The following is a 20,000-nucleotide window of genomic DNA, read 5'->3' as shown; positions in this document are numbered from 1 at the left end:
ATTCTCGTTCCTTTGTCTCTATTTCGTTCGATGGATAAAAAAATGTTTGAATCGAAGGCAAAGAAACGATCACCAATGTCTACACCAAATCTGTGATGGCCAAAGAGAAAGGGTAACATTACGAGGAATGTACATATATATATATATATATATATATATAGTTGGCAAGCGATCCGGTCTGAATATCGGGCAGGTACGTCGCCGTGCTGTTTCACGATATACCCCTGATACAGCTTATCACGACTTTTATCCCTCGATAAAAACTAAAGGCCCCATTTCCAGCTTTTGTACTGCCCGCGGCTTCAGTGGAAGGTATTGCGCCTGCTTCTCCAGTGTACCTCTACGTACCTACGTGCATAGCCAACCGGTAGCTTCGTTCATTTCTCTCTCACTCTATCCCAAGTTACGTACATATACATACTTACATATACATGTATGTGTGTATGTATGTATGTATACGTAAAGAGAGAGAGAGAGAGAGAAAGTCAGAGAGAGAGAGAGAGAGAAAGAGAGAGAGAGAGAGACAAAGAGAGAAAAAGAAAGAGTCACATTTTCTAGCTGTGCACAGCAAATACGATAGTTGGCAAGGTTCTACGTAGACTACGTGGGCTCGTGTCTCGCGAAGGAGAAAAACATGGAAACGTTCGGATGGTATGTAAGTACGTATGTATGTACGACGAGTCTCAGTCTATTCGTGTTAGAGTCCGTTCTACGGAGTTGATCCTATACCCCTCGATGGTAATGTTCGATAGTAGTGGTAGTGGTGGTGGTGGTGGTGGTGGTGGTAGTGGTTGCCGGGTGATCGAGGACATTGGTGGGGGGTGCCAAGTCATAACGAAGGGGTCGGGAGGATGGTGGAATCGTTACCGGAGCCTGCGAACGAGAGCGCATGTGCGCTCTATTCCCTTCTGCCGAACGCATTGCATCCAAGGGAGCAGCCATGAAGGAACAAGGATGCGGAGGGCTTGCTTGGCTGGCTGGCTGGCTGGCTGGCTGGCTGGATGGTTGGATGGCTGGCTGGTTGGATGGCTGGCTGGTTGGATGGCTGGCTGGCTGGATGGCTGGCTGGTTCGTTCGAAAGTGGGGATAGACCCCGTGGGAGTTCTTCTATCTTACTGCTTTTATTATATGTGTGTTTGCTTAACGACTCTTCCTTCTTCTTGGTCCATGGACCGTGTAGTCAGCTAGTCGTTCCATGATCGCGCGTAGATCGCGCTTTCACAAAATGCCTTTGAATCTCAGCATCCCGATGATTTGATAATGACACATAGCTGAATTATTGTCGAACGCAAATTCACTTTGTTACTTCCTCATTATCAAGACCCTTTATTCAAATGTTCAATCGTAACTTTTGATAAACTTCTTATATAATTTACGTATAAATTTGATTATTTTACTTTACAAATTTTCTCGATCGAAATTTGAACAATATGATTTATTAACAATAATTATTGAGCATTCGAAACTTTGTCATAATTTTTATTGTTTTAATTTTTTTATTCCTTTCTTTTTATTTTTTTATTCTTTTTTTCTTTTCGTTCTTTTTTTTTTTTTCACTATAAATTATTTCTTCGAGAGGTTTGGCAACACGAAAATGTACAAGAACTTTCTGTATCGAGTTGCAGGAATTAATCAGTGTCTTCATATGCAACCGCAGAAGATAAGATTATGATCTCACGAAAACATTCGTTCGTATATACTGTTTCCTTCGTGAAATAAATAGCAGTCCTCCGTCGTGATACACACGTTTCACAGAAACGCAAAATTATCAGGGATTATTTTTCGTTAGTAATATCTTTCTCTCTCTCTCTCTCTCTCTCTCTCTCTCTCTCTTTCGGAGTTTATTTATACGATACGAAGGTTTTAAACATGTTGTACTCGCCTTGAACTCAACAGAGATATTATAAGCCATCAGACGCAATGAACTTAGAAGACCTTGCGTTATTGCTTGAATGCGCTTAAATAACGTCTTGAGGAAGGACGGGAAGGAGGGAAGAGAGAACGCGATACAATGAACCGTCCAAACTAGGCTACTGGACTATTAGAATAGCAAGAAGAAAGATATTATATTTTTTTTTCCTCAAGCGTCCCTCTAAAAAAAATATTGTCTCTATAAATATCTAAAAGAAGAAAACGAATCATCGAAAATTTTCTTGAAGATTAGATAAAATTATTGGGATATCTTTTTCCTTTTCCTTTTTCTATCTTTCTTTTTTTCTTTCTTTTTTCTTTCTTTTTCTTTTTTTTTTTTTCTATAACTTATCCAAAATCAGTCATATTGATATTGACAATTTACAATTATTGTTTCTAACGTTAAGTATCGCGTAAACGCTTAGGATAATATGTTATGCGAACGAGCACGGAAAGTTCTCAGATAGCCTAAGGCATGTCGATGGAGATCTCAATCACATTGTTCAACGATATAAGGCGATGCTATCATGGTTGTCACGATTTGATGGAGCGGTAATGGCTCGACCAATATGTACATTCTTACGGAGGGTTCACCATATATATATATATATATATGTATATGTATGTATGTATATGTGTATATATTACGTATACCTACGTATATCTCTATCTATGTGTATAGATACGAAGGGAAAGAAGAAGGATGCATTACAAACACATTTCAGGCACTTTCATGGTGCAGGTTAAACATCTCTATGTTGTAAGTGTCCATTGGCGCAACATCTTGAGTCGTCCGAACTCGTTCTTGTTACGTTCTTAAAAGAGAGCGAAAAGAAAGAGGAAAAAAAAGAAAAAGAAGAAGAGAAGAAGAGAGAAGAGATTAAAAGGAGAAAGGGTGCGTAACATGTTCTAATATCGTAAAGCCGCAACGTGCTCCGATTAAACATTATCTCGGGAGTCGAATGTTTCTCACTAGGACGATAGGCACATCCCAGCGATATAAGCTTTCAACCGGGATAAAATCTTATCCCAGTTCAATTATTTCTTTCAATAATCGACTCCTCGCAATTTTCACAACAATCAAAAGGAGCCGCCATATCGACTTAAAGCAATCATCCAAGTTGACAATTCTCTCGTTAAATCGAAGCATTCTATATTCGATCGAGAAGCACGATAAAATAAGTACATTAATGGATAACGATATTCCTATGCGCATTCGATTCGCTTAAATCCTCGTATCATTTAAATAAGATATTCTAATAATGTAAAATCTTGTTAGCGACTAATGAGTAATAATCATTTTGATCGTGCACTTTCTACTTAGAGAAACGTACGTTTCTTCACGAATAGATAGATATTTTACGGAAGCGATAGTCACCGCCATCATAGACTCACGTCGGATGTTCTAAATTGCAGTAGCACGACTTTTATTAGCGGAAAGAGACACCATGGCATTTGCATGTAATGGCGACGCAGCAGTAGGTGGGAGTGGAGGATGGGGGTGGTTGGTACGATGGAAAATATGAGGGTTGAAAAGGGACGTCAAGGAGGAGGGGATCGAAGGTGGTTCGTAATTAGACTCTTAAAGGTTCTACAGGGAGCTTACGTTCCATCCGTTGTATTGTAAAGGAAAAGGGAGAATTTTTCGAAGGGTGCAAAGTTTCGTTTTGGAAATACAGAACATAGCCGCCTCAGGTTTTCACCGTTCTCGAAGTAGGGTGACGTTACCTACATGTCGTTCTTTATTATAAAATGAAAATTTAATTCGGTATAGGAGCATCATCCCCCTCACGATGAAATCGCGAGACGAGATTACATATATTTTAGTACTGGCAGTGCGCCATATCGAGAGGTACTTTATTTTTGTAAAGTCCTCCCCAAGACTTTACGAAATTTCTTCTGGGACATTGGCGTAATTAGCACGAGGGTCTTGGATATTTTCAAAAGTTAGCGACTTAAAAATCTTATTAGTAAGAATATACTTATACGCATGAACGAACGTACGTGAAAAATCGCTAAACTTGGAAAGAAAAAACAACAATGTGCCAGCAACGACGGCGGTCCGCTATAATCGAGAAGATATTTTTCGTTTAGAGAAACAATATCGCCGCTACTCTCTCTCTCTCTCTATCTTTCTCTCTCTCTTTATCTTTCTTTCCCTTTCTTGACCCATCCGGTGTACTCTTATAAATTTCACTGGCGGCTTTACAATTTTGTGGAAGATTAGAGCCACCATCCGGAGAAATAACTACACGTTCAGTCGACGAACATGGATACACCTACACGCATAAAGGAGAGAGGAGAACGCCATAGCCAGCATCTGGGCGAGATCCGATCCTTCTGTGTGCGCGCGAACGCATCTCGAAAACACGAAGGAAGCTTGTGTTTCGTGGGTGTAGTGTATGTGCATGGCGTGTATGGCAGATACACGGCAGATAATGGGAGGCGCCCTTATGGATGGCGTTTGGGTTCCACCGGGAACAATGGAGCCCACTCTCCTCCTCTCTCCATCCATCCTTGTCGGAATCCTTTATTACTAGTCCCTATATATACATATATATATACCTATACACGAACAGGATACCCTCATATATATTGTATATGCGTTTGTGCGTACGTATATGCATATACCTATATATCTATATATATCTATACATATGTACATATATATATATATATGTACATATATATATATATGTATGTATATATATATATATATATATATATATATATATATCTAGGGTCGGAAACGTACCTGTACACCCTACGCGGCATAGAACGAGCTGTCCAACCAATCAGGATTTAAGTCTACAGCGAGACGTGATGAACCGCTTGTGGCAAAACGTACATACGCACACTAGCTTGCATTCATGCCTGTGCGTGTGCACCTGTTTCATTTAATCGCAAAGGATAGGAACAATTAACGGTCGACGTTGGATAAATCGATTTTAACTTTCCTATTAGCTAGCTAACATTTCTTCGTGTCAGTTGCCATTAGAACGGTTTATGGGATGTTACTTTCCTTACGTCTACTTAAATAGATATTTAAAAAAGTTTAAGATTATTCGTCCATTAAGAAATTGTTTCTTTCCATTTTAAAGTTTCATTAATTTATCTCAATCAACATAATTCGTCGAATCCTTCAAATAAATATTGTAATTCCGCGAACGACGAAGACAAATGGCGTCCAGTTTTCGTGTACCAAATATCTTCTCCTTTCCACCCACGAACCTACAAGATTCTCCGTCTTTGTCCATTCGTGGAGTTCTCGCCGTTGGAGACTCGCCGATATTCATTCGTAAATATCTCAAAACGGCTTAATTTCGTGGCGCAGAGGTCGAATAAAATCTCGAGCCGGTGAAAAATGCAAAGTTTGGTCGGGGAAAGAAAAAGACGGAGACGGTTGAGAGTGTATGTGTGTGTGTGTGTGTGAGGGACAGAAAGAGAGAGAAAGAGAAAGAGTTAGAAAGTGAGAAAGAGAAAGAGAGAGAGAGAGAGAAAGAGCTGAAAAGAAATAGAAAAGAAGGAGGAAAGAAGACACAGCATCCTCCATCGTCATCCATGGACACTCTTCTTCTTCTTCTTCTTCTTCTTCTTGTTCTGCTTCTTCTGAGTATGATAAGGAGTGGGAGAGAGTATTCGTGTTACTCGTCCCATCAATATCAGCTTCTCTCTCTCTCTCCCTTTCTCTCTCTCCCTTTCTCTCTTTATATATATATATATATATATATATATATATATATATATATGCATATATGAGAAAAATTTTCGACGATAACTCCGAAATTCGTTTCGCATTGACGATTTATGGGACTAATCCTCGCACTTTTCTTATCCCCGTTGGTCCAGGTATCTAAGGCCGGATCACATTTTATTAAAAAGGGCAACGAATCAAAGGATGCCTTGTCCCTGAATTTAGAAAATTTTGTAGACCTCCTGTTTGAAAACGCGAGGAGCGATTTTTATCGTGAAATTAATGCGATTGTTAAATATTCCGGCAAACTGGGATCGGTAGTGGAAAGAGAAATTAATATTCGAACGATAACGATGATGTCTCGTATCGTTCAGAATTCTATCGTTCGTAAGGCAAATTACATTTCCCATCTTAAAGCGCTTTATCATTTGTTTATTAGTCCGGTTACTCCCTTGTAGATAATTATTTTTTAACGATATGACGACATGCATGCATCCTTCTACGGCACGGAACACGCGTCCGGTTTAATAAAGTTAGCATCAATTAAAAGATAAATATGTATACATCTAAATTCCTTAATAATAATTATTATCTATTAATTATCGTTCTAAGTGCGAGCCTAGTATCGTCCATTATTTCACGTAACATTGAAAATCTGTTATTAATAATAACGAAAGAAATAGAACAAAAAACAAAAAACAAAAAAAAAATTATAAGAAAATAAAATTATATAATTGAAATAGATTTATTATTAATTTTCAATCGATTTCTTTTGTCAAAGAAATAGCGTTATACAAAGAAACGACAAAAATGTTTTCAATATTATTGAACGGAAGTTATTAATGATAATTTTATGTTATTTCTGAATAATTATTGTAACAGTCCATACTAAAGAGTTCGCGATTAAATCTACTCGACTAATTTAAATAAGATATCTCAATGCTACAATTGTGTTAACGTTTACGCTTAGTTAAATAATTTTATATAGAACTCGTTTTTCGTCGAATCGAACGGAGCATGAGAATTACTCAAGGTTACACTTTACCTTTCTCTCGATATTAAATAAATACAAAATATTTTGTTTTCTCTAACGAGCCAAGTTTCATTCGCAATAAAATCTATGATATTATAAGCGTGTTATAGCGATCGATAATTAATATATATTTACTAATCCAAATGGAAATTCGAGATTCTGAAAGTATCCGGTGTGTTGACTCAGTGCTCTCCTCGATGAGTTCATTTCGTAAATTATACGGTAATTAGAAGAAGAAAAGAAAAGTAAACAATTATTACAGCATTTGCGTTATAATGGTAGCCGAAATTGTGTAGATGTAAAGATATACTCATATACGCTCATACATATTTACTTTATATATCGTGTAGGACGAAAATATATTATGGCGGCGCTAGCACGCAACCATATAAATCTTCCTTATAGCGAGGTAGGATTACGCGTTTGGTGCTAGGCTATGTGCTACGTAGCTCTTTGCGTACCTACGTAAGTATGGACAGCAGTCATTGACGCGCTAGCGCCGTCTGGTAGCTCTCAAGTTGCGCATATTATATATTTACGTGGCATCACGTATAACTTATGTATATATATATATATATATATATATATATATATATATATATGTATGTACGCTCACAACACTTGGAATGCCTGGTACCGAACGTGTTATACCATTCCTCTTGATCATCCTGGATCAAATGAGCCACCCAACTTTGACGCTCATAAAGAGAGCACCGAGTTGTGCCAATCTCTGTTTATAAACATTTTCTTTTGACCGTACCGATCATCTTCTTCGTATGAACGATATGACATTGATTAGATTCATTTCTGTTTAAAAATCCAATCGTTATCGATCGATATATTATATACATACATACATACATACATACATATACTACCGAGAAAGAGATGAAAACTTTAAATAACATGTCTAAAAGATATTTAAAAGACCAAGAACGAATATGGTTTTTAATCTCTCTCGCAAGAAATGACAATGGACGCGTTGTTGAAAAATCGCTTTATTGTTTTTGACCACGTTCCTCGTCCTACAGAGAGTAACCAAAATCGCTATGAAAACGAGTACCAGGCACGTGGTTGACATTTAATTGCTTCTTTAGATTTACGAGACAATTTGGGTTCGCTGTTGGCTTCAAGTGTGCATGCGCATACACGCATACTACATTCTCGCAAAGAATCTCTATCTGTCTCTTTCTCTGTCTTTCATGAGTACTCACTTACTTACTTACTTACTTACTTACTTACTTACTTACTTACTTACTTCTATAGCCGACGACTATTCCTGCGAGCTCGAAACAAACGACTGTCCAGTTCACTCGCACTGTCTGCCACTTATTCTTGCTCCCACCAACGAATCCTTACTAAACTTTACTACTCGCAAAATATCGCTAACTTACTTCTTGGAATCTCACTTATCTGCGAGATGTAAGTCCAAGAATATACAATAATAATATTAACCAATCGAAAATTAGCACGTTTCCAGCTGTTAATTTATATAAATCGAGATTGCCTTCTGTCGTATCACGGGGTAAAATCCATTAAACTTTGGTACATTAAGAAAGTACGTAAGTATATTTATAAGATTTGTAACGTTACTGCAACTTCAGACAAAAAAAGAGAAAGAAGCAAAAAGAAAAAAAAAATGAAAAGAAAAAAAGAAGAAAAAGAAAAAAACAAGTAAAAGCGTGTCTGCTGTATGTAGACGTAAGATCTAAAAACGTTATATGTTTTCTAATTCGGTTAAATTGACCGAACGATAATAATGGAACTATAATAAATTCTGTATAAATAACGAGAAACATTATTTATCCTCGGCTTGTGCAACCATCTCGTTGAAATGGAAGCAAGATCAAAAGCGATTACAAATCGAACTTAAGTTCTTGAAGAAATTTAATCATCGCAAAAAGATATTTCGACGTCAAGCGATCGAAGTATATTCGTAAGGAGATGAGAGCACGGTGGCCGAACTGACGCTGACGTTAACCATCGAGAAAGCGATTTATCGGCACTCCGTTTATCAGGCATAGGGTGGCACAGAAAATCGATGTACGTAGCTAAGTAACTGGAACGCGAAGACGGCAAGGGTGTGTCCTCGAGGGAGAACGTGCAACCCTAAGTCTTTTCTGTCTGTCAGTGGGAAAAAAAAAAAAAAGGAAAACAAAAAAGGATACTAGTATAAAATTCACTGTTACCTGTTATTTCTCGCGACGAAGAAAAAAAATATTTTTCTTTCCCTTAGTTTCTGTATTATTTTCTCTATTATTATTTTCTCTTTTTTCTTTTTTCTTTTTTTTCAGTCGATCGATGAATCATTCGAAAAAAGAGATGATTTTACAAATTGAAATCAAATAAAGTCAAATAGATCTTAATAGCAAGATGGTAACGATCCGATCTTACAAAGAAAGGAACAATGTATCTGAACGACGAGTATGAAAAATCGCATGGCCTTTGAAAAGAGAAAGAAAAAGAGAAAAAGAGAAAGGAGTAGAATGAGTAGAGGGAGAGAGAGAGAGACAAAGAGAGAGAGAGACAAAGAGAGAGAGAGAGAGAGAGAGAGAGAGACAGAGATAGAAGTAATGGAATGTGAGTGGTTGGGAGGGTGGCAACGCGGTGGAACAAACTTCCTCAATATCCTTGTCTACTTCGCGAGAGCGGGCAGGCCGCGTGTGGCGAGCGAAGCAGATATTAAACTTAATATACGGCCGCAATTAGGCGCAGGCCTTCGCCCTCCGCAGTTACACGCTCTCCTTCTCTTATACTCGTTTGGCTTCTCCTAGTACGTTTGTATTTACCACTGCGTGAGTGGTTCGCTCGGTGTGCGTATCTCGTGCGAATACAAAATCACGCGTCGTCTTTGTGTATGTGTATATATATATATATATATACGTACATACATACATATATATATATCTTCTTCGCATCTAACACGACTTCATCTTAAATCATTCGACCGAACGCGTCGAGCTAATTAACCGCGAGAGCGTCCATGCAAGAGTAGTACTTAATTGGATCGAATTTTTTTTTTAGAGTCGGATGAGAGTGACGAAAGTCTTTTCGATCTGACCGAAAAAGAATTCTTCTTCGATGATTCGATCGTCGAGACGATCGTTAACGAATCCCCCCCTCCCTCCCCTCCAATCTCCTCCTCTACCCACAGAACAAGCCAACGTGCTACGGCACTTTATTATCAGACGAGAAGACAATAAGATATGAAGATTTTTATTTATGTCAGCGGATAAGAAATGAAACAGAAAAAGAGAAAAGAAAAAAAAAGAAAAGAAAAGAAAAGAAAAGAAAAAATCGAAAGCAAGGAAAAATCGTGTCGAACACTGCAAGATAATTAACAAACCTTGACCAATCAAGGGGTAACGATCGTTAACGTTATACGGATCTTCATTATTAAAATGAATGATCGGCGATAAATAGAAAAATATTTTCAAGACAGAGAGAAAGAAAGAAATAGAGAGAGAGAGAGAGAGAAAGATAGAGAGAGAGAGAGAGAGAGAGAGAGAGAGAGAAAGAGAAATGATACGTTCGATGACCGAGCTTTTCTCTCTATCTCTCAAATATTTTATCAATTAACTCGTGATTCAAGTCTGCCCAAACAGACTTTCAGAGCTAATGATTTCTATTTATGTCTGATACGTTTCTTTATATCAAATCACTGATGCAAAAATGAAAAACAACGCAAAACACGAACGTTTATGAATTATGATAATAAATGATCGATAAGTTGAATCAAATTGCGCTTTGGAAAAATCTGACTTTTTTTGAATGGAATTATTTGGAATTGATACTTTCGCGATCCGAACAATAAGGTATCAAAATTTTTTTCAAAATAATATTTTACGTTTAAAGCGACATTCTATTTGAGGGGAAGGAGGAGGTTAGAGAGGAGGGAGGGGGGAGAACGATAATGTCATTGCAAAAATAGTCTCTCTCTAATAGAGATAGGTATATATTGTCGTAAAATGTAGTGCTATATATATATATATATATATATATATATATATATATATATATATATATATATATACCGAGAAGCATTAGAGTACTTTATCCCACAGAAATTTTTGATAATGCTTACGGCGGCACTTCGTCAATGGCCGCCAACGGATATTTATGGCGAATGAAATGGCCGCAATCAGGTTCACCGGTTTTCGAAGACCGACGAGAACTCGCTGGAAAAGAAGATGAGGAGTGAGAATGAGAAAGAATGAAAGGGTGAAAGAGAGAGACAGAGTGAGAGAGAGAGAGAGAGAGAGAAAGAGAAAGAGAGAGAAAGAGAGAGAAAGGGAGGAAAGAATGGAGAGGGGAAAGCTGCAACGAAGGGTTTTCGAGCTCTCTGCCTCGACTTGCCCCTGCGTGATGTGCCGCCAGCAGGATGGAATGGTTCCCCTCCGGTTGCCAAGGTAACGTATGGCGCACCCTTCGAGTTTCAACTACCACCTCGTACTGCTGCAGCGGTCCCGTTTCTATGTGCGTATGTTTCTGTGTGCGTAGCTATATGTATATGTTTCGAGATCGTGCGCACGTTGCCCCCGAAAAAGCATCTACCGACGCACGCGCTGAATTTTGTGCGAGCCTACACACATAGATACATGCATATACATGTATATATACGAAAGATATATACACTCTCTCTCTCTCTCTCTCTCTCTCTATCTCTCTTTTTCTCTGTCTCTCTTTCTATCTCTTTTCTCTTTCTTTCTTTTTCTCTCTCTCGTTCTTCGTGGACCACACTGTTGGGAACGGCCATGCTGAATTCAATATCAGCATTCTCTGCATTCTCTCGAAATTTTCTCCTTCGCTCTGAACGATATGTGCTTGATAGGTTACCCTGCATCAAGATCCGCGTATGGCTCTCACCATCGAAGGCTTCATCGCCAAGAGGAAGGATACTTCGAGAGTACCAAGGGAACTCCGAGAATTCGCCTTCTCTCGAGTAGTATCGAATTTACTTTTTTTATTTTTGTTTGTTTGTCTTTTTTTTCTTTTTTTCTTTTTTTTTTTTTTTTTTTTTTTTTTAAATAACGATCGAGAAGTAAGGATTTTATCCTTTTCCTTACCTCTTTCGCGAATCTCCCACGAATAAGGAGTTCGATATTATGCGACATTTGGTGAGGTTTGATGTGACAATTTTTTAAATGCATGCTTAAGGTACATGTTGAAATTTGTTGATGATACGTGAAAATTTTTATATTGTATTTAACATACTCAATTCAACTAAAATAATATCGATCAGATATATATATATATATATATATATATATATATATATATATATATATAGGTTGCTGCTATTTGCATTATAGTATTATCTATATAACGTTATTTATGATTTATGCGATCAATTCTCGACGCTCATAAATCATCGAAGACTTAACGATTGATATAAAATTTTGATAGCTTATGTTTTCTTCTTTCCTCTCTTTTTTTTCTCTCTCTTCTTTTCTTTTCCTATTTTTCTTCTTTTTTTTTTTCTTTTTATCAGTATCAGATTTTATTCGATAAAATCTACGTGACGATTTATTTACTCATTATTCATGTTTTATGTTCGAAGAAACGTACATTGACTCACAAATAAATCGGCTTTTATCGACGACGGATCTTTGAAAGCGTGTAATGCGAGGAACGCGTCAAGTGATAAAAGAGGTGTATCATTGTGATTGTAAGAAAGAAATGATGTACTTTATCCGACGCATAAAATGTGACATTTTCATTTTGAAAATCGTGCCTATTTATTTTCCTAGTGCCTTAAAATGTTAAGGTCAAGGGAAAAATCATTTTTAACTCGAACTAATCATACGTCGCGTATATCTTCGCTTATGCCATTGTCTACGATGTCTACGATCGTTGTGACATACATCAGAACTGATCCATACATCCAAGAAACATAGAAAAAGACAATGAGTAAATAAGAAAAAGAGAGACAGAGAGAAAGACAGTGGCGGGTGGGCGATCGGGACGGGGGGTGGAGAGTAGGGTAAAAAATGAAATGGTAAAAGAATGCTCGTCACGACAGCAACGATCTGTCGGCTTTGTTGAATTATCCGTCCGATAGCATACGTGTCCTCGCTACTCAAATATTCCATTATCGTTGAAAATTTATAAGACCATTAAAAAGAGAATCCACGATGTGTTCATTCCGGCTTCGTAAAAATTTATGATTTCTCGCATTTTCACACACGATCTCATGGGATATTCGAATGGTTATTTCGAATTGTGTGTGATTGGAATACTGATGATAATCGATGTCGATAGTCTTCCTGCGATTACTTTCGTCGATCGTTCGTTTATGACTCGCGTATTATGAGGATGTTTAACGATAAGAATGCGAAAAATGAAGATCGGAAACTTGTCATATAATCTCAATTACAATAAAATCGTTTTAAATTATTTCATTCCTTCGTTTTTGATTAATTGGAGTGATAAATAAAATTTATTTTTTTGCCTCTTTCTTCTACTTTTTTCTTTTCTTTTTTTTTTCTTTTTTTCGTTTATTTGGTTCGATCAATAAAAATTACGATAGAAATTGGGTGGGTACTTGCGCGATTAAAACAATTTTTCTAAACAGGTACCTAGTCGATTGCTCATTAGTGTCGGATATCTATCTATTTACGTGCATACTTGCATTTCGATAACTAACCAATTACCATAAAAAAAATTCAGAGTCGTTTCGTTCGACGAGCCTACGTTTATGGTTTTGACTTACCGAGGGAAAGTCAGACGGCAAAAAAAAGGGACACTTTCAAGAAAAGGGTTTTCGACTTCCTCTCCGACAATGGGAAAAAAGCTAAAGACTCGAACTTTCTTTTTTTAGGGCTCTCACTTCTCCTTTCCTTTTTTTCTCTTTTTTTTTCTTCTTTTTTTTTTTTTAGCCGTACTCCTTCAACCCCTGCAATAAAGCAGCCATTCGGAGATAGTATATTTCTTTTTTTTTTTCCACAAGGAGAAAGCGAGGAAGGAGAGAGTTAAGATTTGTGACTAACGTCAGGATGACAGGGTCGGTCAGTCAAGAAGGAAAAGTCGCAAACTTTCCTGATGAGAGATACCCAAGGAGATCCATGAGATCTCTCATGCGACATTTTATAGCGGTCTTTGCTCTTTAACTTCTTGTTCAAAGATAAGTCGAGTTGATTTGATATAGCGTACAGATAAACACTCTGATTGCAACCTCGAAGAAAAAGAAAAAGAAAAAAGTTAAAAAAAAAAAAAAGAAAAAAAAAGGAAAAAAAGAGAAAGAGATAAGAAAAGTAAAAAAAAAAAAAAATAAAAAAGAGCGTATTGTAAGTGAAATAAAATGCGGAATAAATGGAACGATAGGAGAACATTTATATATAAAAAAAAAAAATTAAAGACGATCGTAATTATTATTTTCCAGGTCCAAACGGTTGTCCGAGGCGCCGTGGCAGGCAAACGTACACGCGATTTCAAACGTTGGAGCTCGAGAAGGAGTTCCACTTCAACCATTACCTAACGCGACGGCGGCGAATAGAAATCGCGCATGCCCTCTGTCTGACGGAAAGGCAGATTAAAATCTGGTTTCAGAATCGCCGTATGAAGCTGAAAAAGGAACTTAGGGCGGTAAAGGAGATCAACGAGCAGGCGAGACGAGAACGAGAGGAGCAAGACATGATGAAGAAGCAGCAGGCAGAGAAACAGGCGAAGATGCAGCAGGAGCAACAAAATGCCGCTCTACAGCATCAACAGCAACATCATGTAAGCGGTCTGGACAAGTCGCAGAGCGATCTACTCAAGGCGGTTAGTAAGGTGCCAACATAGGAGACCTTGCTGAACCGACTCTCTTTCTTTTAAAGGAAGAAACTAGAGACTGAAGCGACCTGGACGGATACGCCTACGAAAACGAGTGGACGGCTGGTAAGCGGACGGCTTCTTCCTCGCCTTCCTCCTCACCCTCCATTATAACTACCTTCTATTCCTCAAACTTCTTCATCGCTTCGTTAAGAGGAAGGAACAATGAAGGAAGGAAAGAAGGAAGCTTGGCTATGGATCCTGTGGACATCGAGAGCGTAGAACGAAGAAGAAGATAGGATTCGCCTCGTCGGATATATCCACCCACCCTCCTCTCCCTCCTCCTGCCCCACCCCACCTTTTATTCCTCTTTTTCCTATCTACATTCTTATTATTCCTTCCCTCATATTCCTTCGATCCATAACCCATAGACCCAACGAGGAAAGGCAGCGAGGTAGACGTTACGCTAACATAGTAGAAATATCGAAAAACGCATCGAAGTCTCGATTCACATGTACTTACTTACTTACTCGATGACCGGCCACCAAGCTTCCCTTCGCAAATAAGGAGAATGGCGATCGGGATATAGGCTGGTCACTGACTGATTCCTAGAACGTATAACGTGTATTTGTTAAATCGGCGAGCGTGATCGACGGATATAAAGGATGACGGCCTTCCTCAAGAGGACGAAAATATGTAATGGCTCCCAAACAAAGCCGATACTCGGCGAGACGCGAAAGAGAAAGTGACGGGGGTTGGGGAATGACAAAAGGGTCGATCGTGAAAACAGAGAGAGAGAGAGAGGGAAGAGCGAGAGAGATAAACGAAAGTTTTTGACTCGAAAGGAACGATTAGGATTTGACCTTCGTATATCGAACAGAATACACGAAACTACCATCGGAGGTCGACCGACACTCATTTTCAACGTGCTTCATGTTTATACTTGGCTAAATGCTAAAAGGTTAGACAGGATATTTCTCTATGACTCTCTCATTCTCTCTCTGTCCTTCGGATAGATCGCATCGAGGAAGTTGGAGCAACGAACCTAAGCGCTTGCGAAAATTTTGGACAGCTCGCTAACGCTTCTCTACTTCCGGTATTCGTTAGGTATTATTATTATTAAATATTAATTATTAATTATTAATTATTAATTATTAATTATTAATTATTATTATTATTATTATTATTATTATTATTATTATTATTATTATTTTGCGTCTTTCAAAAAGATTTCATCGTTTGTTGCTCGTCACAGAATGAATTGATCAATCGCGATAGATTCTCGCTATTGTTGTTTCGGAGCTCGCTTTTGCGTATTGTATATCTATATATATATATATGTATATATATATATGTGTATTTATTTTTTTTTTCTTTCTTTCCTTTTTTCTCAACGACGGCGAAGAAAAAAGTGAGAGGAGAAAATAAAATATATACAGGATAAACACGAACGGGACGACGACGACGTCGAAGACGCGCGCGGCGGAAGGAACGCGACAGACGACTCGGCAGCTACTATTGACGTTAATAATATTATTATTAATTATTATTAATTAATTAATTATTATTATTAATATTATTATTATTATTATTATCATTATTATTACTATTATTATTATAGTTATTATTATTATTATAATTATTATTATTATTATTATTATTATTATTATTATTATTATTATTATTATTATTATTATTATTATTATACTATTATTATTATTATTATTGTTGTACCGTTCACAATATTGTTTCTCGATGAAGACAAAGTCTCGTCGAAAAATTTTTATTTTTTTACGAGCATCGCATCGAAGGTCGTTAAATTTTCTATAGAAATTGTTAGGTTTCCTCTTATTAATTTTCTTTTATTCGAGTTATCATACGTTAGAAATGTTATCGGCTCTTCGAACATGTCGTTCGTTAAAGTCGTGAGATCTTTATTTTAGTTACGCGACTTATATGCGTTGAGAGATTTTTATTGGATGAAACAACAAGAACCGGTAATTCTTGCCATATCGCAAACGATATCGATATATTTACGTGCGAGATAGTTATCTCGAGAAAGCGAGATGCTATGTTTTAATTTTTCTTTCTTTTTTTTTTTTTTATCTTTTTCTTAATTTTATTTTTTATTCTCATTTTTTTATTTTATTTTCTTTTTTTCTTTTTTGTTTTTTTTTTGTTTTCTTTTTTTTTTTTTTTCTTTTATTTCTATTAAACTTGAAACGTTGAAAATTTATATGATTTTCTATGAAGTTCGAATGGTTGATCGGTCGGTCGGTGCAATGTCGTTCGGGTTTTTTTTTTCTTTGTTTATTTTTTTGCTATTTTTCGCGTTCCTTCTCTTTTCCAATCTTCGGCTTCTTCTTTTTCGCAGAACTTAATACGAACTTTGAACCGATATAGAAATATATGTATGGAGTTGAAACAATTATTAAAAAGAAAAAAAAAAACGAAAAAAGAAAAAACAAAAAAAAAAAGAAAGAAAGACAGAAAGAAAGAAAGAAAGAAAGAAAGAAAAAGAGTAAAGAAGAAAAGAAGGCGCGCACATGCACCGTAAAAGAATATGCGGAGCAAGCGAGTAAAGAAGAATCTCACCGGACGAGTATCTCACTCTTAGTACATTAAATACGTAATTTGGTGTCAGGGTAGACCTTTCCATAGTTATATAGAATCCCGTTGTTGGTATTACATACTTAACAATTAGATTATTCGTAAAAAAGCGAGGAAATGTTATGCGAATGAAAGAGAGCGATCGAGCGAGCGAATGAACGAAAGAGAGAGAGAGAGAGAGATAGAGAGAGAGAGAGAGAGAGAGAGATAGAGAGAAAGAGAGAGAAAGAGAAAGAAAGAGAGGGAGTAAAAGAGAGAGAGAAAGAGTGAGAGAGAGAGAGAGAGATAGAGAGAGTGAGAGTATGCGAAATAAATAAAGAGACAGCGTTAAGCGAAATTAAGCAACTTGAAATTATATAGTATAAAAATTAATGCATATTATTTTTCTCTCATCCTCCTTGAGCCCCAGTGCCGCTTGCCATACTTAAATCCTGACCGCGATTCGTATTTACTTTATCTATCAATCGTCCCGCGCGTAGTATAGTAAAAGTATAGCATATGGATTTTTAAAAATGTGATGCGATCGTAAGTGTATGTTTCCGAGACCTTTAAACAAATAAAAAAATAAAGAAACGTCGATAATCGTCCGATTTGGAGTATATATATATATATATATATATATATATATATATATATATATGTATGTATGTATACATATAATATCTATATTTATTACGATACCATTAAATATTATTACGAATCGTGGAAGAGTCAATGATATACGTAAAGTTGTAGAGAAAGAAAAAGAATGATGAAATACTATAGAAACACGCATAGGCATAATTGCATACCGCCATAATTACGTACATATACGTAAACTAAAACAACTAATAAAAAATATTTCTTCAAAAGTCAGGATGTATCGTACGCGGCGCATTGTAAGAAATGATAACAACGTAAAGCCATATTGTACACAGTACCGTATTATATATAAAAATATATATTATATTAAAAGTAATAGGTATGTTATTAAATATATATATATATAAATATATATGAAAAAAAGAAATCGAAAAAAACCTATCAGACACACCTAAATACATACCTATATAAATACACACCAAGAAATTTTGATAGAGCGATAACGTTTTAGAATACGTATATATGAAATGTACGTAATAACAAAAAAAAAAAAAATAAATAACGCGACCGTTAATTCGACAAACCGTACGAATGGATGTTGAAAAATAAAAATAAAAATAAAAATAAAAATAAAAATAAAAATAAAAATAAAAATAAAAATAAAAATAAAAATAAAAATAACCGAGGCCGAATACGCGCTGGTGACTCTTTTAACGAAAAAAATAAAAAAAAAAAAAAATAAATAAAAAAAAAAGAAGAATAAAGATGAGAAAGAGGAAAGGAAAGCGAGGAGATATTAAAAGAAAAAAAAAAAAAGAAAAAAAAGAAAAAAAAAAGAAAAAAAAACGAGAAAAGAAAGATAAACAGACATGCGTATGCAAAGAAGAGACATGCGTATCCATTCACATACACAGGATAACGGAGGTGAGGCCGCGTTTTTATTACTATTCTACCGCTGATTATCTTAAAGCTAAACTAATAATTATAAATATAATCTTGTACGTAACGTTTAACGATTAAGCTTGCGCATGCGAGTTCGTGAAGACGATGTTACTTCTCAGACGATGAAAATATCTCTCCGCGCATAGCGAAACGCGCATACCGCAATCCATAAAAACAGAAAGAGAGAAAGAAAGGAAGGAAGGAAGATAGAAAAAGATACAAAGATAAAAAAGAAAAGAGAGAAATAGATAGATACGTAGAAAGATTCAAACACATAGGCTGGACATATGCGTATGTAAATAAATGAATAAAAAAAAAAACAAAAAAAAACCACACATACAAAGAAAGAGAGAGAGAGAGAGGGAGAGAGAGCGGAAGAGAGAAATATAAAATATGCGCGTATTGAAAATATGCATGGGCGTCGACTAGATTGGATTTCTCGATTGGTAATTCGTTCGACCTAATCTATCCTTCTTCTAATCCTTACTTTTTCTCTACGTTTTACGTAACATTACATGAACGAGTGAAAGCTGTGTCGTGACGTGAAGAAAAAGAAAAAGAAGAAGAAAAAGAAGAAGAAAAAGAAAAAAAAAAAAAAGAAAAAGAGAGAAAAAAATAGATAAAAGAAAAAGGTTCGAACGAATTCCACGAGAAATCCTTAAAGCCGATCATGGCGTTCCTCCTCTTTCGCGCATCCTCAACGCACATAAATAAACCAATTACTATTGTACGTAGTCGTATATCGGTTCCGCATAAGCCACCACTATCAAGTCACCCTTGATTATAAAACATTCATCCCTCTTTAAATTGGCTCGAGCCGATATTAAGAGGATACGGCGCTTTTTCTGTTTTTTTCTCCTTTTTTTTTTTTTTTTAGATATTTCGGTTATTTATTTCGCATAAGGCCGCTACATATTAGAATCCTTTCGTTTCTTCCGTCGTACCGTCAGAGAGAGAGAGAGAGAGAGAGAGAGAGAAAAAAAAAGAGAGGGAGCCAGACAGAGAGAAAGAGAGAGAAAAAGAGAGAGAGAGAAGATATGAGAAACGTGATCGTAGATAGGAATTTACTTTCGCTAGGATCGTATACGGATTTAACGAGAATAAAAAAGAGGGGGAGAAAGAAATAGAAAGAGAGAGAGAGGGGGGAAGGAGTAAAAATATTGTTAAAGGAAGTAAACGAGTCGATGTGAAAGAACGTACGCGATGTTATTGTAACTATTTGTAGAAAAGTTTTACATACTTACGACTTATTATTGACTATTATTATTATTATTATTATTATTATTATTATTATTATTATTATTCTTATTATTATTATTATTATTATTATTATTATTATTATTATTATTATTATTATTATATATTAATAATATTATTATTATTATTTTTATTATTATTATTTTTATCATTATTAATTATTATTATTATAATTATTATTATTATTATTATTATTATTATTATTATTATTATTATTAT

General features: G+C 36.0%; 1 protein-coding gene and 1 long non-coding RNA gene across 4 annotated transcripts in view; both read left to right on the top strand.

Moving 5' to 3' along the window:
* LOC118445817 (homeobox protein abdominal-A homolog) overlaps window positions 1-19,662 on the top strand; it is a 35,863-nt gene extending 16,201 nt beyond the window's left edge. The window contains exons 3-5 of one of the 2 annotated variants that reach the window (XM_085656704.1): window positions 14,020-14,357; window positions 14,456-15,497; window positions 15,796-19,662. In XM_085656704.1, the coding sequence (XP_085512830.1) occupies window positions 14,020-14,357; window positions 14,456-14,473 (356 nt within the window). In that variant the 3' untranslated portion in view covers window positions 14,474-15,497; window positions 15,796-19,662. Of the gene's footprint in view, window positions 1-14,019; window positions 15,498-15,795 lie in introns of both variants that reach the window. The other variant, XM_035875753.2, reaches the window with a different exon arrangement.
* The window catches only part of LOC146873049 (uncharacterized), a 287,739-nt gene that overhangs the window by 159,790 nt on the left and 107,949 nt on the right, over window positions 1-20,000 (top strand). The gene's annotated exons all lie outside the window — the stretch shown is intronic.

The sequence above is a fragment of the Vespa mandarinia genome, chromosome 4 (assembly GCF_050613455.1).
Source record: "Vespa mandarinia isolate Hongniang chromosome 4, ASM5061345v1, whole genome shotgun sequence".
Classification (NCBI taxonomy): Eukaryota; Metazoa; Arthropoda; class Insecta; order Hymenoptera; family Vespidae; genus Vespa; species Vespa mandarinia.
The sequence above is the reverse complement of the archived record's forward strand: the minus strand, read 5'-3'. Positions and strand labels throughout refer to the sequence as shown.